We start from the raw sequence: 19,864 nt of genomic DNA on the forward strand, positions 1-19,864 counted from the left end.
TACCAAAATGGTATCCGGTGCTCCGGGCAGGCTCCGGTACACCTGTACTAGGGCGAACCGCCTGCAACCCATCACTGGTATGGTTGTATGTACCGGTATCCACAGAGATACATCGAAAATGTTCTAATGACATGTAGAAATTTTCCAGTAAAAGCTGAACATAATCTACTTTTAGTGTTCTGGAGGACACTATTTTTCTAGAAATGAAAATTACAGTCAATGTAGGCCAAGCATAATCTTGATAACAACTTTCATGGAAAGTAATTAGCCTTTTTGTGTTACATAACAGTTAAATGATATTGTAAGCTTTTCTCAGTTGCTTTCTACTGGCTCGTAGAGAACAAAGAGGAACATTCTCCATTCTTAGATATATCCCATGAAGTTTGAGATTTCCATTTATGATAGAAGGATCCAAGATGGGGAAAGCTGAGAAAAACATGTTTTGAAAAATAGGAAGACTGATACAATTACAAAACCTGCATCTGAAATTTACATGGGAGAACATCTAACACTTGATTTGCACCCATTTTTCTTCTGATATTCTCCAATAGCTGAAGGCCCCACTGGTGATAATTCCAGAAGTTGGGACTCTAATTTCAAACTCTTTTTTCATTGCTTTAATACCTAAACACTAAAGCTGTAATTCCCAAAGGTGTAATTCTACAGCTTGTATTCTCAACACGCAAATAAATAAATAAATCATACTGTGATAATTTGACAGCTTGCTGCCAAATCTGTCACAGCAACAATGGGGCAGGGCACTTAAGTTCTGATAGGCCATATGTTCAGCATCTTATCAAAGTGGAGGAAGAAGACCTCAACAGATACAACTTTGTTTTGCTACTGTGCAACTCACTGTAACCTGTATGTACATAAAAATACCTTTGCCTTGCCAATTATATCTTTAAAACTCAGCATTTCCAAGTGTTCATGACATTTTTTTGATCTTTGGACTTGAAAACTGAATAAACAAAGTCAAACACCAAAAAAACCACCCCAGCCTACAACAACTCTCTACCAATAACAAGGTATTTCTAGCTTTAAAATATTTCTGCCCAAAAGCAAGTTTCTCTTCCAAATAAATCTTTATGTAAAACATAGTGTAGAATACTTATTCAATTGCTCTTTGAAGTCAATAAAAGCTAGAAAGGAATAACCACTTAAATAACAAGCATTCATCCAAATCTTGCAATACATTCTTCCACCTAATACTTAGCCCTCATTTTTAAAATATTTCTTCCTGTGAAAACATTCAAAAGATATTCACTGAATGCTGGCCAAGAAAAAATATTTTTATTTATACAGAAGAATTTGCAGTGTTGTTTCTCCCGTGGATAGTTAAAAAACAGAAACTAATCATATTCAAATTGAAGGGCATAAAGTAATAAACATCATACCAAATATTTTAATCTCTGATCACTTATCTATGTAAGCCTGCTTTATTTGTAAGTAGGAACCCAAATCAAGAATTTACTATTTACATATCCAGTTTGCTGACAATCAAGCAAGCACTTTATATTTATAGACAAGAAAAATCAACTAGTTAGTCCTTGACTACAGTTTAGTGACCATACAAAGTTAAAACAGCATTGAAAAAAGCGATTTACAGCCATTGCAGCATTCCCCCAGTCTTGTGATCAAAATTCAGACACCTGGCAACTATATTTATGACGATAGCAGTGTCCTTTTGCAAATATCTTCTCACAAGCAAATACAATAGGAAAGTCATATTCACTTAACAACCGTGATACTAACTTAATGACTGCAATTTTACTTAACAACTGTGACAAGAAAGGTCATAAAATGGGGCAAAACTCACTTAACAACTGTTTCACTTAACAATAGAAATTTTGGGCTCAATAGTAGTCATAAGTCGAAGACTTATGTATTAAGTCTTTTTTATTTGAAAAGTAGAAAAATCATACTCCGATTACATATAAATTTATGGAAGACCTTCACAGATTTCTTTACTGACTTACTGACCATACAAATAGGCCATCTAGCTTCACTGAAACAAAGTAAACCTAGAGAATCTGGACCAGAAACTGAATGCAAAATCATCTACCTACATTCCCAAGAGTGTACTAGACTTCAACACCCCTAATTCCTGGAAAGTAGAGGCACTGATAAAGGATTATAGGGTAATTAAATCCCAACACCAATTCAACAATGAAAATTGCTGTGGTTAAGAGGAAGTGTCATATTTAATTTCAATTCTTAGCAACAGCAATTGGTGTTGTTTTGTTTCCCGAAAAACGCCACTGATCTTACATTCCTACAACGTAAAGTACATTAACTGCAGTGATGGGTGGACTCAGACAAGGTCATGTTACATATTAAACCGAGTAAGGGTCTCGCTAGAACCAACCCCTTTTACACTTCCCCCTCCTCCCCAAGCTATCAGATTATTCTGGCTCATTAACTCTTTTTTTCCACTGAATTCTGCACGGTTACAGCAGGTAAGCAGTCCAGACAACTGACTGAAAAAGCCCAACAGTCTTGAATGTTACTGAATAAAATGAATTAAGCACCATCACATCCCTCAGGGTGACAGTTGAAGGATGTTCTTGTTCAAAGCACTCATCAACATGGAATAAATTGCAGAGGTACACTGAGCCTTTTTGCAAGCGCTTTTAAGTACATCACAAGACATCTAAAGCTTTTCCATGACAGGTTGGAAGTGATAACCTCCTCAGTTGAAAGAGACCACCAAAACAAAAAACGGTGGGGGAAATCAATTTCTTTGTGGTGATGTCTTGTAGAACAGTTACCCGTGTAAGTCAAGAAAAGAACGAGAAGAAAATCACCTTTCTGACTTATACATAAAAATAACAAGCATACAAAAATAAAATCCTTGCATAGTCAACTATGGCTATTTATAACAAACAAGAAACAGCAGCAGGCAGCAGCAATAATAAATGTATACAATGTCCGACTCCCAGCAACTGTGAATGTAATTGTAAAAAATTACAATGTACGTTTCAGCTAAAGAGAAACTTTTTCAGCTCAGTGTGAAACAGGTTCAGTTTCTTGCAATAAAAACAAAATGCACAGGTACAGTATTTGTGGTACCTTGCCCAATAGTTGTAACTGTGAGAAGGATCTTGGAGACCTAGTGGACAACCATATAAATATGAGCCAGAAGTGTGTAGCAGCTGCCAAAAAAGCCAACAAAGTTCTAGGCTGCATAAACAGAGGGATAGAATCAAGATCACATGAAGTTAGTCACTTTATAATGGCTTGGAAAAGCCACACTTGGAATACTGCATCCAGTTTTGGTCGCCATGATGTAAAAAAGATGTTGAGTCTCTAGACACAGTGCAGAGAAGAGCAACAAAGATGATTAGGGGACTGGAGACTAAAACATATGAAGAACGGTTGCAAGAACTAGGTATGTCTAGTTTAATGAAAACAAGGACTAGGGGTGACAAGATAGCAGTGTTCCAATATCTCAGGAACTGCCACAAAGAAGAGGGAGTCAAACTATTCTCCAACGCACCTGACGGTAGGACAAGAAGCAATGAGTGGAAACTAATCAAGGGGGTGGAAACTAATCAAGGAGAGAAGCAACTTAGAACTAAGGAGAAATTTCCTGACAGTTAGAACAATTAATCAATGGAACAACTTGCCTCCAGAAGTTGTGAATGCTCCAACACTGGACATTTTTAAGATGTTGGATATCTATTTGTCTGATGTAGGGGTTCTTACCTAAGCAGGGAATTGGACTAGAAGACCTTCAAGGTCCCTTCCAACTCCGTTATTCTATTCTTTATGGGTAATAACCTCAATTTAAGGGGGGTGGGGAAATCCCCATTTCTACAAATAACTCCATTTCCCATTTTAGGCTAAATTTTGCAATTTTAAGAAGGAAGTACATAAAGAGGGTTGAACTCCTTCTTCCCAAAGAATCAGCTTTGGCACAATAATTAAAACTAAATAGGATCTTTAAAAAAAAAAAAAACAGAAGTTCCAAGACCGTGGGAGAAGATTTTAGGCTAGATCCAAAAGGTCAATATGACATCAAAACCCTAAGCATTTCAATGTCAATTGTTTGCTTAGAATGATTTATAAATCCCAAATACAAACTAATATTGAGTAATGCAGCACATATGACCTGACCATATGACCTGCACTGATATGCACTGTTTATGAGGACAACACAATCTTCTACTACAGAATCAATCCGTATTGTCTATTTTCTATGAATTTCAGCTTAATATTAGAGTATCTTTTAGCAGAGGCAGTTACCCAAGCTGCTTGTAAAATTGATGCCAGACATCTTTCCATGTAGGAGGCAGGTTACTTCAATAAAAGCTGATCTAGGCCCCCAAACCTTTGGGCACCAGGGACTGGTTCCATGGACCAGAGGGGATGTGGTTTTATATATTGCTTGTTTCCCACAGATGGGGCTTTACTTGTTTGCACAGCCCGGTTTCTAACAAGTCCCAGACCTGGGGATGGAGACCCCTGATCTATGCGACTGCCTTTCTATCCGCCACTACCTACTTTAGTGCTATAGCCTTTTCAAAATACACTTAGATTAACAAGCAAGTCAAAAGTTGAATTGTAAAGAAGCAGAACAGAAAGAATATTGACGCTTTTGAATTTTAGTATTGGAGAAGACTTTTGAAATAACCATGGATAGCCAAGAAAACAAGCAATGAATTGGACAACAAATTAATCTAGACTTTTCACACAAGGTACAAATGATCAGGCTCAAATTATAGCATTCTGCACACGTCATGTAAACACAATGCAAGCTCCCTTGAAAAATCCAAAATGCTAGTAAAGATGGAAGGGAAGACAACAACCTGCAGCAACAGGGATGGGTTTGATTGTAGTGGTAATGGATGCTCTATTGGGAAACCTGAAGAGTAAAGCTGGAAAATGATCATCCTGGCTAAGGTTTAATTATATGGTCAGTAAGAGTTGACACCAACTTGATGGAACATACAGGTCGCCCTTGACTTACAACAGCTCATTTAGTGACCGTTCAAGTTACAACAGCATTGAAAAAGGGGACTTAGGACCATTTTGCACAGATACCACCATTGCAGCATCTCCATGGTCACGTGATTTACATTTGGATGCTTGACAACTGGTTCACATTTATAACGATTGCAGTGTCCCGGGGTCACGTGACCACCTTTTGTGACCTTCTGACAAGCAAAGTCATTGAAGAAGCCAGATTCACTGAACAACCCTGTTGCTAATTTAACAACTGCAATGATTCACTTAACAAATGTGGCCAGAAGTGTCATAAAATGGGACAAAACTCACAACAAATTTCTCACTTAGCAACATAAATTCTGGGCTCAATTGTGTTCATATGTTGAAGACTACCTGTATTCAAACAAATGCATTAAACATATAAGCAGCCCTATACCTTTAATCTACATAGGGGCACACTGTGCTGGTTTAAGATTATTCAATTTAAATAGAAAGATTTTGTTCAGTATTAATAAGTATCCACTAAAACAAAGAAATGCATATTACACTATGCCTGCAAATGTATGCTCTATATCAGTGGTCCCCAACCTTTTTATCGCCGCGGACCAGTCAGCCTTTGATAATTTTACCATGGCCCGCTGGCGCAGGGGTGGGGGGGCATTGTTCGCGACGACACATTGATTGTCGTGGGGGAAATAGGGGGTGGGAGTATTAGGTATCTTCACTACCATATATAAAAGGAGATACTATCTTAAATAACAAAGCGGGCCCCCACCTCCAAAATATACTAAAAGAAAAAAGATTCCATGTGCTCAACTAATTTTTTTTTAAAGCATCACTATATTATGGACTACAGACATATATATATATACACATATATACATACATACATACATACATACATGCATATATACATACCGTACGTATGTACGTACGTATATATATATATAATGTCCAAATAACAGGAAAAGCGCTTCAAGGACCAAAGTATATTCCTTTTTTGCAGCCTTAAGAGAACTCTCGTTTTTTGAGGCTCAGAACCAGGCATTCTCATGGGCTGCAAAAAGGAAACGCGACCCGGGAGCGCAGCCTCCAAGAGTCCATATCGCCAATAACTACGTGTGGGGGGAAAGGAAATGTGTTTTGTGAGGAAGAGAAAGAGCGCACTTCACCGATGCCCGTTGGCGAAATTTTGGAAGAGAGGCAAGAGACTTCAGGCACTGAGCCCCCACCCCTGGCTGCGGCAACTGGAGTGGGCGGGAGGCAGGGAAGGGGTGGGCAAGACCGCCGCTTTTCCACCGTGCGCTGCCCCCCATCTCCCCTCAAAAGACCCCCCCCCGCCCTCGGCTGCCCGACGTTCTCTCTCTCTCTCTCTCTCTCTACCTCTCCCGCCGTTCCTTCTCACAAGCCAAGGCCGGGCGGGGAAGCCGCCAGGGCCTCCAAGGGCTCCGCTTCCAGCGCATGGTCTGCCCCCTCCTCGCCTCGCTTCCAGGCGAGCCGACTGAGGCGAGAAAGGAGAAAGAGGCGGAGGCGTTCACTGAGGGGACGGCTGACTCGGGGAGGGGGCGGAGGTGGTGTAGTAGCGGGGGATTCTTCCTCCTCGCCTCACTTGTTCCTGTGCTTCCGCGCAGCTCCCCCCCTCTGGCGACGGCGCTGCATGAGTGAAGAGTCGGCCATTGCATGGCCCCCGGCCGCTGCAGCGATCATGGCCCCCGGCCGCTGCAGCGATCATGGCCCCCGGCCGCTGTGCGGCCCGGTGCCAGGTATTCCACGGCCCGGCACCGGTCCGTGGACCGGGGGTTGGGGACCACTGCTCTATATGTATTGTCGAATCTTTCATAGATTTTTCTAAAAATAATGGCTTAATAGTTAAAAATTTGCTTATTAACCTATGAAATTCTGCAAAGCATCATTCAGGTAATGAAACAAAAGGTGCTGTTAAACACAGGCTAAAAGATAAACGCTACATTTAAACTTCTAAATTCCATAGACATTCTAGAATGTTTTAAGACACTGTTTTAGATGTGGCTAAGCTAACGATTTGGAAAGATGGGAGGATGGCTGTAGCACATGGGGAACAACAAAACAGCTTGCCAAGTTATCAAATCTATTTTAATCATAGTTCAAGCTGCTGACAGCAGACACAGAGTATCTAATATGATGAAGGAGCAGGAAAGGGACAGGGGTAAAAAGCAGTGTTTCTTTGCACCTGCTAGGACAATGTTATCTTCAAGAATTTCTCCCAAGCAAAGGAGGAACGCTGCTTAGACATTAATTTCAAATGATGGCACACCATCTCTTCCATACTTTCATCAACCTCAAATCCTTATTCCCAAAGGTCAACTAACAAAAGAAAGTACATCTTATCTCAACCACAGATTAGATAGCCTAATCAAAGCTTTCAACAATAACATGAATTCAGTATAATATTAGGCACTCTCTCATATCGGTTAGCAGCATGAAAACAAAGATTTCAAACGATAATAAGCCAAGAACTGCTCATTTTGAAGAAGGAGCAACTGCTCATCCTATTCTACTCAGTTTTCATCCCCAACATCCTATACAATTCCAGTGCCCATAATTGCTATCAGGATGCCAATTTCCGCATTTTGTGACTTTGAAGAGCCATGCAGAATCTGGAGAGCGATTCCGACTACACTCCAATCAAACTGCTTCTCATTAAGCCCACACACAGAGAAAAGGCCACTAACCATCCAATCTCCTTATCTGACAAACAAACAGAAGATTATCAAGAGCCACAACATATCCCATTATAAGAACAGCTGCTCTCCCCAGGAGGCTCAATTTCTTTCTGATCACCATCAGAGCTTTTCCAGCAAGTTTGATTTATCAGAACAGCTGTAGGAAATGCAGACTCTTGATAAATAAATAAATAAAACCACAGAAGCAAATAAAAACAAATCGGCCAATTACTTCAGCGGGTGTGAATGTTTAACTTGGGCATGAAACCACCTCCTTATCCATTCAGAACCACCCTCTGAATTCAAGTGAAATAGAATGAAGCCTCTTTCTAATGTGTGCCTAATGAACAGACATGCAGTTAGTTACTATCCAAATAAACCTGCCTTCTCCCACACAACTGCAAAAAAGCTACAGCCATTCTTCTGCGCATATGCTGCAGGGAGGCACATGGCATTTATTTTCACTTCTATTCTAGGCAAGCAGCTCATCTCAGTGAGTCAAAAAAGGATACGGAAAACCCCATAAATAAAGTCATAATGAAGAGAGGCTGATGCAAAACGGAGAGTGGTAAAGTTTGCCGGCACATCCCTCAGTCAGCACTCTCCTGATAGCTTTTACTTTACAGTTGTACATTCGTGCTTTATTAAAACAAAGGTAGCTTTTAACTAACTGCAGATATCATCGTTGAAGGCCAAACAGTTTGATTCTATGAGCTTATTCCAAATATATGAAAAAGCACAATCATTGCTCTTAAGGGTCTACATTTTCAATTCACTGAAGATTCAGCTGTACCCCTTTTTTTCCAATGAGACTCATGGAATTGATTTTGAGCAAATCAAAGAGTGTTACAACAGCACAAATCAACTTTGCAGCTAACTTACAAAGCCCCGTAGGATCACTGCCCAAATTCCCAAACATCTGAATACACAATAATAGCAAATCCCCATCACCCAAACCAGCCTGAAACTTGCCTCTCCACCGTGTCCATCAAATATCCCAAATATGGATGGATGAGTCTTGTTCACCAGATCCGTGATCACTTCAAACCGGTCTTCCATGTGGTCTCTCCGGCCTTGGATGGAATAAACAGCCACATTGTGGTTCTTAAACTCCCAGGTCTTGGAAAACTCTGCATCCAGCACGTCTAGACCCCCAAGTTGATCATTTTGCATAATTTCTGCTACTTTGCCCTTCACCATCTTCACTGCATCCCTGCTGGACTTGACAATGGTTTTCACTTCATCCGTATGGAAGAAGTAGCTCCATAGGGCCAGGCTGATGCATAGCAGGAACAGCGTCTCTGGTCTCAGTAAGAAGTAACGCATGATCCGACCCAGCAAAGAGAGCAAAGTCATTGTATCCTCTATCATTTATTACAGAGACAGTAGATCTCCCCCTCCCACACACACCATATACCACACACCCTGATGGTTGGGATGGGTCTAAAGGCAAAGCAGCAAATCACTGCATGTTCCTGTAATGCAAACCCACGGAGGGCAGGGTTAGTGTTGCTAACAGTGCCTCCTCTTTCTCTCCTCCGTTCTTCTGCGCGCAGAGTCCCAGATGGCAAAAGAGGAGCTATGATGTGAAGTTGCAGAGATCGGCACGCACGCTTGGGGAGTCGGAAGACACCCTTATCCTTCTCCACTTCTGGCTCCTGCTGTTGCCGAAGAGCACGTAGTAGCTCCTGGAGAAACGGCTGCGGGAGACCAGCTGCAAGACAGCAAAGGATCAGTGCTAGAGGCACCAGCGGCAGCACAAAACCTATCTGGGTCTGCCGTACCCTTGTGCCCTTTTTCAGCTAGGACAGAGGCAACAAAAAAAAAGAACATATGGCACAAGGGGACCCTCTCCCTCCCTCCCTTCGCTGTTTCCCTAGGCATTCACTCCCCCCCCCACAAAGGATGAGACTGAAGCAGTCAATTCATATTGCCCAATGCACAATTCCTACTCCCCCACAATTCCTACTCCCCCATACAGAGTCCAGCAATAGCCCAGGGGCAGTTGCTAGCCCAAAGGAGAGGGAAGGAGGACCCAAAGTCAAAAAGCACACTGTGCCGCAACTCTAGGGGGAGAAATGGGGAACAATAGCAGCACAACAATCAGTGTGGCTTCTCAGAGGCAGGCAAGTTAGTCCCGCTAGATACAAGCAGAAGGAACAGGAACCCAAGGGGGGAGACTGAGCTGGCCAATGGATATATTGTACAAAGGGATTGGTGGGTAGAGGTGGACTGACCATTATAGGGAGAAAGTGGAATAGAACAAAAAAAAATAGGCTGATTCTACCATAAGGAATGTCCACCATGTCCGTGTTTCTAAAAAAAGGACTCTAAAACCAGGGCAAGCTTGGTTGAAAATATCCACCCTTGATTCTTTCAACCGTTGTCACTCAGACTTTTCCTTCTAACATTCTATCCCCTGGACATTATTATTATTGTTGTTGCTAGACTATTATTTCTGACCGACTCTGCCACTATGATCTTAAAGGTTCTCCTCCAACTTTTAGGAAAGGCAACTCACTTTGGGAAAGAGCTCTGCACCGCGGGCGCAGGCTGAGAACGTGGGTGGGTCGGGGGGAACGAGGGAGCACAAAGGGGATGTATGTAAGCGGCGTGGGTTTCCTCCACCAGACCTCCCCCCCCAACCCACACCTGCTCCTCCGTTGCTGCTGCTGTTCCTAACCGAGGAGTGCAGACGTGAGCGCCAAAAAGCCACGTCGGGCTCCCCCCGCCGGGAAAAGAAATGCAGCCCACCTCGTGCTCCTTCCCCGTTGCTGCAAAAGGCTGATGATCACACAATTGCCCCAGCGGCAATCCGGGGGCTGGCCAATCGGCGACTCGCTTCTCCACCTTGTGGCTTGCAATGCACCCGCCGCCCTTCCCCCGGGCCTCCTCTTTCTTCGACGCCGAGACTTCCCTCCCCCTCGCATGCCCTCCCCCGCCCCCTTCCCTCGGCTCCTGTCACCTGCAGGGCCGATCGCAAGGTACCTGTCTCCCCTTTCTTCCTGAGCCCGTCCCTCCCACTGGGCTGGGCTCCCGGGCTCCCGAGCCGCCTCTCCGGGACAGCGACGCCTACAATTCCCAGCAACCTCAGCGCCAAGGCGCTTTTCCATGATTGGCAAGGAACCCCGCCAACGGCATTTTAGATTCTCAGTCCACCAGTACTCACAGCCAGCCTGGCTCTCTCGCGCCCTCTGCCAATAGATATATAATGATGCACCCGTAAACACACGCATACAAACACACAAACAGACAAACACGCAGTCCCCCCCCTTTTTTTTGTAAGCAGCGTTAGCAAAGCACAGAAAAGGAGTAGGAAAAATGGTTAAGCGTAAATCAGCGACGTGTAATAAAAAAAACTGGAATGCACTATGGAGAAAACTTAGTTTTAACTTTTTTAAAAAAAAATGGGTTTCTATTTTTTTAAAAACAGCTTAAAGAACTCAACGTTGCCGTTTGTTCCCCATGTTCTAGTTTGAAGACCTCTCCAACTCCATCCAAAGACGACCGTCTCGAGTCTTTTCTGTTAAATTTGTTTCTTTCATTATTTTTTTATTTAGTAAATTTGTGGACTAGCCATCTCGCTATCAAGGGAACTTAGTTGTTTTCTTGCAGATGTTTCGTTACACACAGTAACACAAGTACACAAATATTAGTACTAGTCTGAAAATAACCAAGCTCAGAGAGCACCAAGGACCACTCATTTTAACGCTGAACTACAAATATTCTTCTCTAACATTATAATTTGCAATCATCCACATCATCTTCTCAAAAAAAAACAAAAAACCCCTACCTGGGCTTCTGGTATGTTACTTAATCTGGATCTATTCTCTTCTTGTATCATATCTATTTAATATTCACCAAAGTTGTGTACTAGGGCATCTTGAAACAGTGCTTTGGCAGAGGTTCAATTACATAGATTCCATTGCCTCCAGGCTCTAATTAAACTTTTGTTTGCCTTTTGTATTGTGTTTTCCTTTTGCCATGGGGCTTTAGATTGGCAATCTGAAGTATAATATTATTCTTACAAATTTAGTGATAGCATCTATTAGATGTGCCTTATTCTTATAGTGGCATATATACCCTATGGTGAAAAAGAAGTGAGTGAGCTGACATTAAAGGTTAATGTCTTCCAACTCAAGCTTGATTTCTGATGTTTTCATGGACAATCTTTGTAGTTTTCTTCTTCTTGTTGTTGTTAGTTGCAAAATCGTGTCCGACCCATTGTGACCCCATGGACAACATTTCTCCAGGCATTCCTTTCCTCTACCATCCTCTGGAGTCCATTTAAGCTCACACCTCCTGCTTCTGTGACTCCATCTAGCTACCTCATTCTCCGCCGTCCCCTTCTTCTTTTGCCCTCAATCTTTCCCAGCATTAGGCTCACCTTCAGTGAGTCCTTCCTTTTCATTAGGTAGCCAAAGTATTTGAGTGTCATCTTCAGGATCTGGCCTTTGAAAGAGCATTCAGGGTTGATCTCCTCTGGGACTGACCAATTTGATTACCTTGCAGTCCAAGGGACTCACAGGAGTCTTTTCCAGCACCATAGTTCAAAGGCCTCAATTCTTTGGCACGCTATGGTCCAACCTTGACAGCCATACATTGCAACCAGGAAAACCATAGCCTTGACTATACACACTTTGATGGCAGGGTGATGTCTCTGCTTTTTGGTATGCTATCTAGATTTGCTATAGCTTTCCCTCCCCAGGAGCAAGCGTCTTTTAATTTCTTGGCTGCAGTCCCCATCTGTGGTGAGCTTGGAGCTCAGTTTTCTTATTAACAGTTCAAAAATGGCTTGCCACTGCCTCCTTCTGGAATGTCCGTCCAATTTCTAACTGTAGTTACATCAGTAGAGATGATTATGCTTAATTGCCTGGAGAAGATTGTTTGACATCTAGATTATACATGGCAGGATTTATAGATATGGTGGATAGGCTCAGGACTGATTTGAACAGAAATGAACTATAGTGAGGGGCTCTAGTTATAGATCTGACTTGGACGTGGTCAAATCGGGCAGATTATTCCTCTTTGGGTGCAAATCATTATAGGCATCTGATGGTTTCTTAGAACCACTCTTGAGTTGGACTCTAGCTGAATAGAGGGCTAAGAGAGAGATTCTGTTCTGTTATTTCTGTGTGTCCAAGCTTTGCACAAGCTTTCAAAGGGTGAATGAAACCCTTTTAGATTGTTGGATGGATTTTTTTACCCTGGTTTTGTCATTTGCTTCTGCCTTTCCTCCTCTTCCTCCTCCTCTTTCTTCCTCCTGAAGAAACTGTCCAGGGTTATTATAAGATGGGCAATTATATAAATATTGATCATTAAGTAATTAAGTAAAATCAATGCTAGATCCAAAGGTATTGGGTCATTTCCAACTCTTTACTAACCTCCCCTTGGGGGAAAGTTGTGGAGAAAGTGTTGCCTTGGTTCTCTCTCGTTCTCTACAATCAGTGGTGAGCCTAACTAAGGTAGACCAAACCAAAGATTAACTCCACAGGAAGATTAGAATGTTATTGACATAGGCTGCAATAAAATAATCTGGCAAGTCTGGTTGTACTTTATCTCCCTTCTTTCTTATATCTAAGTGAATCAGGGAGGTGTCGTCTGAACTGTTTTCAAATATTATCTTGTTCCTAGCACTTTCAGCTCTCTGTTCCTAGGTAATATTTGTTGCATAATTCTGACACAATCTCCTTCTTCACTCTCTGCATGCAGTGATGGGAATAGTGAAGGGAGAGATTGAGCCAAAGCCTTGATACATTCCGCATTCCTATTTAGCATCTCTACAATGCCAAATTTTCTGATGCAGGCTTCCTTAGAAAGCAAGAAGCAAAGTCCTGGTCCCGACAAAACCTCTTTTATTTACACGACTGTGAATTACTTTCATTCACAGTCAGCATGGCTTTAACAGTCTTTCAGAGGAATGTTTATCCACATGTACCTTATTTTGTTTAGAGCGCTGCCAGATAACTAGCTTCCAAACACAAGGCAAAGCAAAACTTGGCACAGCGTCTCTTATAATCCCAAACAGAACTTTCCAAACCGAAATGAATGAATTGTTTCCTGCAAAAGTCCACTCTCCGTTCGTTCCTCTTTTGTGTCCTCTGGGGCCAATCACCTTCAAGGTGTGGCTTTACTTTTAAGTCAACCCTGCTTTCTTAGTTGTTCTTGTCTTCTGGCAGCTCTGCACATGTGCACACTGGGAACAGGCTCCAGCTGTTCTTCTGCCTCACTGCTATTTAACTCCCTCTCTGCCTCAAATGCAGAGTCCTCATCTGAGCTTTTCTCAACCCCCAGGACTGGCCCATGTTCCTCCCCAACCTCCTCACTTTCTGACTCTGCTTCCAGCTTTGCTGGCCGGTGGCAGGCCACAATACCAATGGCAAAGTAATGTTCATCTGCCAGAAAAATACAGCTGGAAAAAAATGTCCAGAGGTACATTGTCATGCCCACAGCAGTCTCTAAGGGCCAAGAGAAGGTGGGCAGAATCCTGCCTCTGACTGCATCATCACCAGCACAATCGTGGAGGTGTCATAGAAAATTTGTATGGCCAGACGTGTATCTAAAGAAAAGGCAAAATTCTATTTCAAGACTGCAACAGTTAAATTCAACCCTATTCTGCCTTTGCCACATCTGTTCCTCTCTTCAAGATTATCTCTCTGGTTCTCTGCACTGCAGCAACTCAGGTGGCTAATAGATAATCTTACCTTGATCAAAGGTGGCACAGATGAACTGCATTGCACAGCTAATGCTGAAACATAAAGCAAAATATTGAACTGAGCAGGCAAACAGAGGATGACTTGACAGTGATATAATCCATTTAGTCCCCCAACTACAATGATGAATTATCCCTGATCTATGGCTAATGGCCCATGTGAGTCTAATTTCTAGCCTCCTTCTGCAATGCTAGATAGGAAACTATTGTAAAGGTGCTATAGAAGTCTAATGTAATACAGGTGGTCCTCGAGTTATGACCACAGTTCACACCATAATTTATGTAACTCAATGAAATATTTGTTAAATGAAGTTTTGCTCTATTTTATGGCCTTTCTTGATGTGGTTGTTAAATGAATCCCTGCAATTGATCAGTTATTGACATGGCTTCCCATTGGCTTTGCTTGTAAGAAGGTCACAAAAGTTGATCACATGAACCCAATGTTCTGACCTAGGCTTCCCAAAAGCCTGAAACTAACTCCTTGTCCCGATAAAATCCCTTTTATTCAGTTTAAAGTGAATTCCTCTCCAGCAAAGTCCCGACCAACAGTCTTTCAAGAGATTTCACAACTGCAGACTTTTATCAGGCTTGGAGAACTGCCAGACTGATATCTTCCAAATGTCACTCTGTAGCAGACAATGCTTGGCAAGAAGTCAGGAACAGATCTTCACCTTAATGAATTGAAATAATTGTCTCCTGCAAACTCCACTTCTCTTTCACTCCTCTTTATTCCCTATGGGAGGGGCCATTCACCATCCACCTGTGGCTTTACTCCTGAGTCAACCCTTGTTCCTTAGCTGTTCCCTTCTCTTGGCAGCTCTGTGCATGCGCACGCTGGGAATAGGCTTCAGCTGTTCTTCTGCCCCACTGATGTCTAACTCAAAAGGCAACTGATAACTGTCAGATGGCCCTGACCCCATATCTGCCTCTGATGCAGAGCACTCGTCAGAAACCTGCCCCAGACTCCAGGACTGGCCCATGTTCCTCTTTAACCTCCTCACTGTCTGAGTCTGCCACCAGCTCCGCTGGCCATTGGCAGACCACAACATCTAGGACAATAAAACCATTATAAACATGAACCCAGTTGCCAAGTGTCTGCATGGTGATCACATGATCTCAGGGAAGTTGCAAGAGTCATAAGTGTGAAAAACAGTCATACATTACTTTTTTCAGTGCTGTAACTTTGAACAGTCACAGTGAACTGTTGTAAGTTGAGGAATACCTGTGGTCCTTAAATAAGCTCCTTCAGTGCTTCCCAAGGACCTGCTGGTGGTCTACAAAGAACAGATAATTCTTGGTTTACAACCATTCAGTTAACAATCAAAGTTACAATGACCTTAGCAAAAGTGACTTACAACCTATATTCACCGTTATGACCAGTGGTGGGTTTCAAATTTTTTTAGAACCTCTTCTGTAGGTGTGGCCTGCTTTGTGGGAGTGGCTTGCCAGCCATGTGAATGGGTGGGAGTGGCTTGACAGCCATGTGAATGGGTGGGCGTAGCCAACTTGTAAAATGTGGTGAAACTCACTTAACAACGCTCTTGCTTAGCAACCAAAATGTTGGTTCAGGAACTCTGGCATTTGAAGCACGCAAGTCTTAAAGCTGTCAAGTTACAAGAACCTTGCATCCCTAACCCTTTAGAAAAAAAAACCCCAGGGGTGTTCAAACCTGACAGCTTTAAGACTTGTGGACTTCAACTCCCAGAATTCCTCCTCCAGTCATGTTGGCTCAGGAACTCTGGCATTGAAGTATGCAAGTCTTAAAGCTGTCAAGTTACAAGAACCTTGCACCCCCAACTCTCCAGAAAAAAACAACAACCCAGGGGTGTTTAAACTTGACAGCTTTAAGACTTATGGACTTCCCAGAAATCCTCCTCTCGCTCTTCATCTTGATGATGTCCGGATGGGTGGGAGGAGGGAGCTGGAACTGGTTCTAAACGGCACTGTAGATTTGTGGAACCTCTTCTATAGAAGAGGTTATAACTGGCAGGAACCCACCCCTGGTTATGACTATTGCACCACTCCCATTTGGATACTTGACAACTGGCTCATTTTTATAACCCACTGCAACATTCTATTGTCATACGGTTGTAATTTGTGACCTTTTTTTTGTTGATTTCCAGTGAAAAACATGCATCGGGGAAGTTGGATTTGCTTAATGACATACGATTTGCTTAATGTCCATCATAAAAAAATATCAAAATGGGGCCAATTTATGATGGCTTACAATTAAAATTCTGATCACAGTTGTGATTCCTAAGTTGGAGACTACCCGCACTGCAATACACATAAATCAAAATTTCCACAATGCTGATGTTCCTCAAACAATGAAATTTATTGAGTCATCCAAGTCTTGCAAGATATTAGCCTTTTTTTAAAAAAATGCCCTTTAATTTGGGGCTCCGTGAATTCAATGGAGGTGTACATTCCATGTTGCCTACAGGCACCACTTTGCTGAGTGTTGGCCTATGTGGCAATCCACATTAAGAAAATGACCGCTAATGTGTTTACACACCTATACTTGACTTTGGCATGAAGAAAAACCAGCATTAACTTTCTAAATACATAAAAGTATACAGCAAACCACAGTCATCCAAATGAAAGGCAAATCATCAACATGTTCTACAGCATTTGGTTTTTAAAAAGCAGTCTTGGATATTTCCTATTTACAAAGAAACAGTTTATTTCCATATTTTGGATTGATCCTGGATATTGTGCAGATAAATTTCATTTGAACTGTTTATTTTATTACTATTCTGTTTAGTCATATATAAAGTGCCTGCATCTCTTACAGCAAGATTTATTCCAGAATTATTGTATATGTTTGCTTATATTTTTAAAAATAGCTACTTCCTTTGTGGCTACTCTTGGCAATATATAATTGAGTTAAGATCTATATTCAACAGAACCATTAATCAAATCCATTCTAAACATGGAGAGCAATGTCTAGAACTGCTAAGCAATTCATTACTTGCGCATTTTCTATTGCAGCAAAATATCTACTTGTGTAGTATTGTGAGGCTGCCTCTGAAGGGAAGGAAGAAATCAAGGAGGAAGTTATATGAATCATGTTTTCTGTGGAGAATTTTGTCAGTCTGTGTAGTTTACATTTCTGATCATTGTGGATAAAGTGCCTAAAATTCAAGGCAATATTTTCATATAAGTTTCAGAGCTTGTCAGGATGTTCTAGCCCTGTGATAGTGAACCTATCACGGGGCCAAAACAACCACAGGCGGCACGCAGGGCCATATCTGAAGGCACGCAAGGGCATGCATGCACTGGCCAGCTGATTTTTGGCCTTCCGGAGAGCGAGGGAGGCCATTTTCATGCTCCTCAGGCATCAGAAAAGGCTCTGGAGCCTGTGGATGGTGAAAAATAGCCCAACGGGCCTACCAGAAGTTGGGAAGCTTTAGTGAGGCCTGCGCCCATGTACAAGGGGGAGCGTGGGGTGGGGTGTTGCGCACGCATGCACAGAGAGGGGGCATTGTATTATGGGTGTGGGCATGCACGCATGTGCTATCACGCATGCAACACCCTTTTGGCACCCGAACAGAAAAACGTTTGATATCACTGTTCTAGCCTTATCAGAGTATCCATTCAAATTGTGGAATTTTTCAATTCAAGATTTTTTATTTTTAATCCAGTTACTGTTAAGCAATATCTGTTAAATGCTGAAAAACCAAAACCAAAACAGATTATAACTGGTGACATGTTTTAGTATGTTTAGCATAGCCCAAAAGAGCATAGATGTTGACTGAAGAAGACTAATTAATCTATCTATCAGAAATAAAGGGAAGATGAAGGAAGATAATAACAAGGATTGTGTGTATAGCAGGAAAATAGGCTAGGCAGGGACTGGCTTAAGGAAACAAACAAACAGCTAACTCTATACTGTGCAGGAAACCTTATGGCCCCATTGGTTCTCATAGAAATGTAATGGACACAAGAATTTATTAGATTCTTTATGCTTAGTTCTTAAAACTGAAGTTTATTTAATATTTAGTTCTAGCTACACATTATGGAAAGGGAGGGAGATGGGTGGTTAAGAAATATGAGGGAGAGAAGGAGGGAGGAAGAGAGAGAGGGAGGAAGGGAGGGAGGGAGGATGGATAGATAATAAAGGATTTACACATAGGTCTCACCATGCAAGGCACATGGGTGCATTCATGCATGCATGTGCCATCTAATGAATTCCTTTTGCTGCTGCTATTTTATTTATTTGTTTCTTTATGTATTCTTTATGTAGGCATGAATGTATTCTATTCTAGGGCCACAGAAACCCATAACTGCTACACCACCACATTTTGTACAGTTGAAGCTTCTGGAAGCTTCAAGGGCAGACTCATATAGAGTCTGTTATAATAGTCCAGAGGTCTATGCAAAGCCTTATATATTATTTATACATTACAGGACAGTCATAGATTGTTTTACAAATTTGAGAAATGACAGCATTTCAAAATATTGAATTTTCTCTGTAAACATAGTATAGCACAGACCAATGAAAAACAGTGAATTCTTGAAAGATTCAATATTTCCTTATCACACCTGATTCAAAATCATTGACGTTTTTTAATCGTCTTCCTTCGCAAAACTCATGTATTAATTTTACGGATAATCTCATCTTATTTGCGGAAAGGAGGTTATTTACTAAATTAAGTTTTCACAGCTTAAAATAGAAAAGTTAAAAGGCTGAAGTTCAGGTTTCTTTTTTACTGCAGAAAAGGAGTTAAGTGAGATGGAAAATTGCTAAGTATATGATTACTAGAGCATAGCAAAATTTGGATTATACAATATATTCAAAATGGCCACTGTTATGCAAGACAACTGATACTTATTTAAAATGCTTTATATCCTGAGCTTCACTGCAAAATAAAATCCCTTTCCCCCTAGCTCTGCTGTCTCTCTCTCTCACACACACACACACTTATATATCCCACAAGGAGAGAGAAAATGCAATCTTGAGTACAATTGCATTAAAATGTAATACAACTCACATATAGAAATCTACCAAAACAGAAACCTAGTGAAAAGGAAAGAAGGAAAATTAAATTATTATTATAGTTCATTGCAGAATCAGTCAGATGTTCAGACTGGGTTTGGCATTTTTAACCACCTATCGATTCATTTCTAAGGACTTTGGATAGGTAATAGTTGACATTTATATGATATTAGCTATATCCTCGCAGGATGTAAGTAAAGCTGCTTTTTGCAATTGACTGATGGTGAATTTTTCAATGATGATTTTTTTAAGAGGTACTCCAGTTATTATTATTATTAAATATATTTGCCACGTGTCTCGCCATGGAGCTATTCTAGGCATCCTACAGCAATGAAAAACAAAGAAATTAAAAGGAAGTTTAAACAAAGCGAAAGAAAAATAGAAAAATAGAACAATAAAATAAAAAATAAAATAAAGAAAATGCATCAATATGACTAGTGAAAAAGATAGGTGAGTGGAGCCCACTCACCCACCCCAGCATCTGCCTGGTGCTATGCTGTC

At 41.5% G+C, this 19,864-nt stretch overlaps 1 protein-coding gene across 6 annotated transcripts in view; it reads right to left on the reverse strand.

Moving 5' to 3' along the window:
• PPM1L (protein phosphatase, Mg2+/Mn2+ dependent 1L) overlaps nucleotides 1-10,712 on the reverse strand; it is a 205,370-nt gene extending 194,658 nt beyond the window's left edge. Inside the window, exons 1-2 of one of the 6 annotated variants that reach the window (XM_032225180.1) lie at nucleotides 10,641-10,712; nucleotides 8,625-9,366 (exon numbers count right to left, since the gene is read on the reverse strand). In XM_032225180.1, coding sequence (XP_032081071.1) covers nucleotides 8,625-9,023 — 399 coding nt within the window. In that variant the 5' untranslated portion in view covers nucleotides 9,024-9,366; nucleotides 10,641-10,712. The other 5 variants (XM_032225181.1, XM_032225178.1, XM_032225182.1 and 2 more) reach the window with 5 other exon arrangements.
• Nucleotides 10,713-19,864: the final 9,152 nt, after the last annotated feature.

This window comes from Thamnophis elegans, chromosome 10 (genome assembly GCF_009769535.1).
Source record: "Thamnophis elegans isolate rThaEle1 chromosome 10, rThaEle1.pri, whole genome shotgun sequence".
Classification (NCBI taxonomy): Eukaryota; Metazoa; Chordata; class Lepidosauria; order Squamata; family Colubridae; genus Thamnophis; species Thamnophis elegans.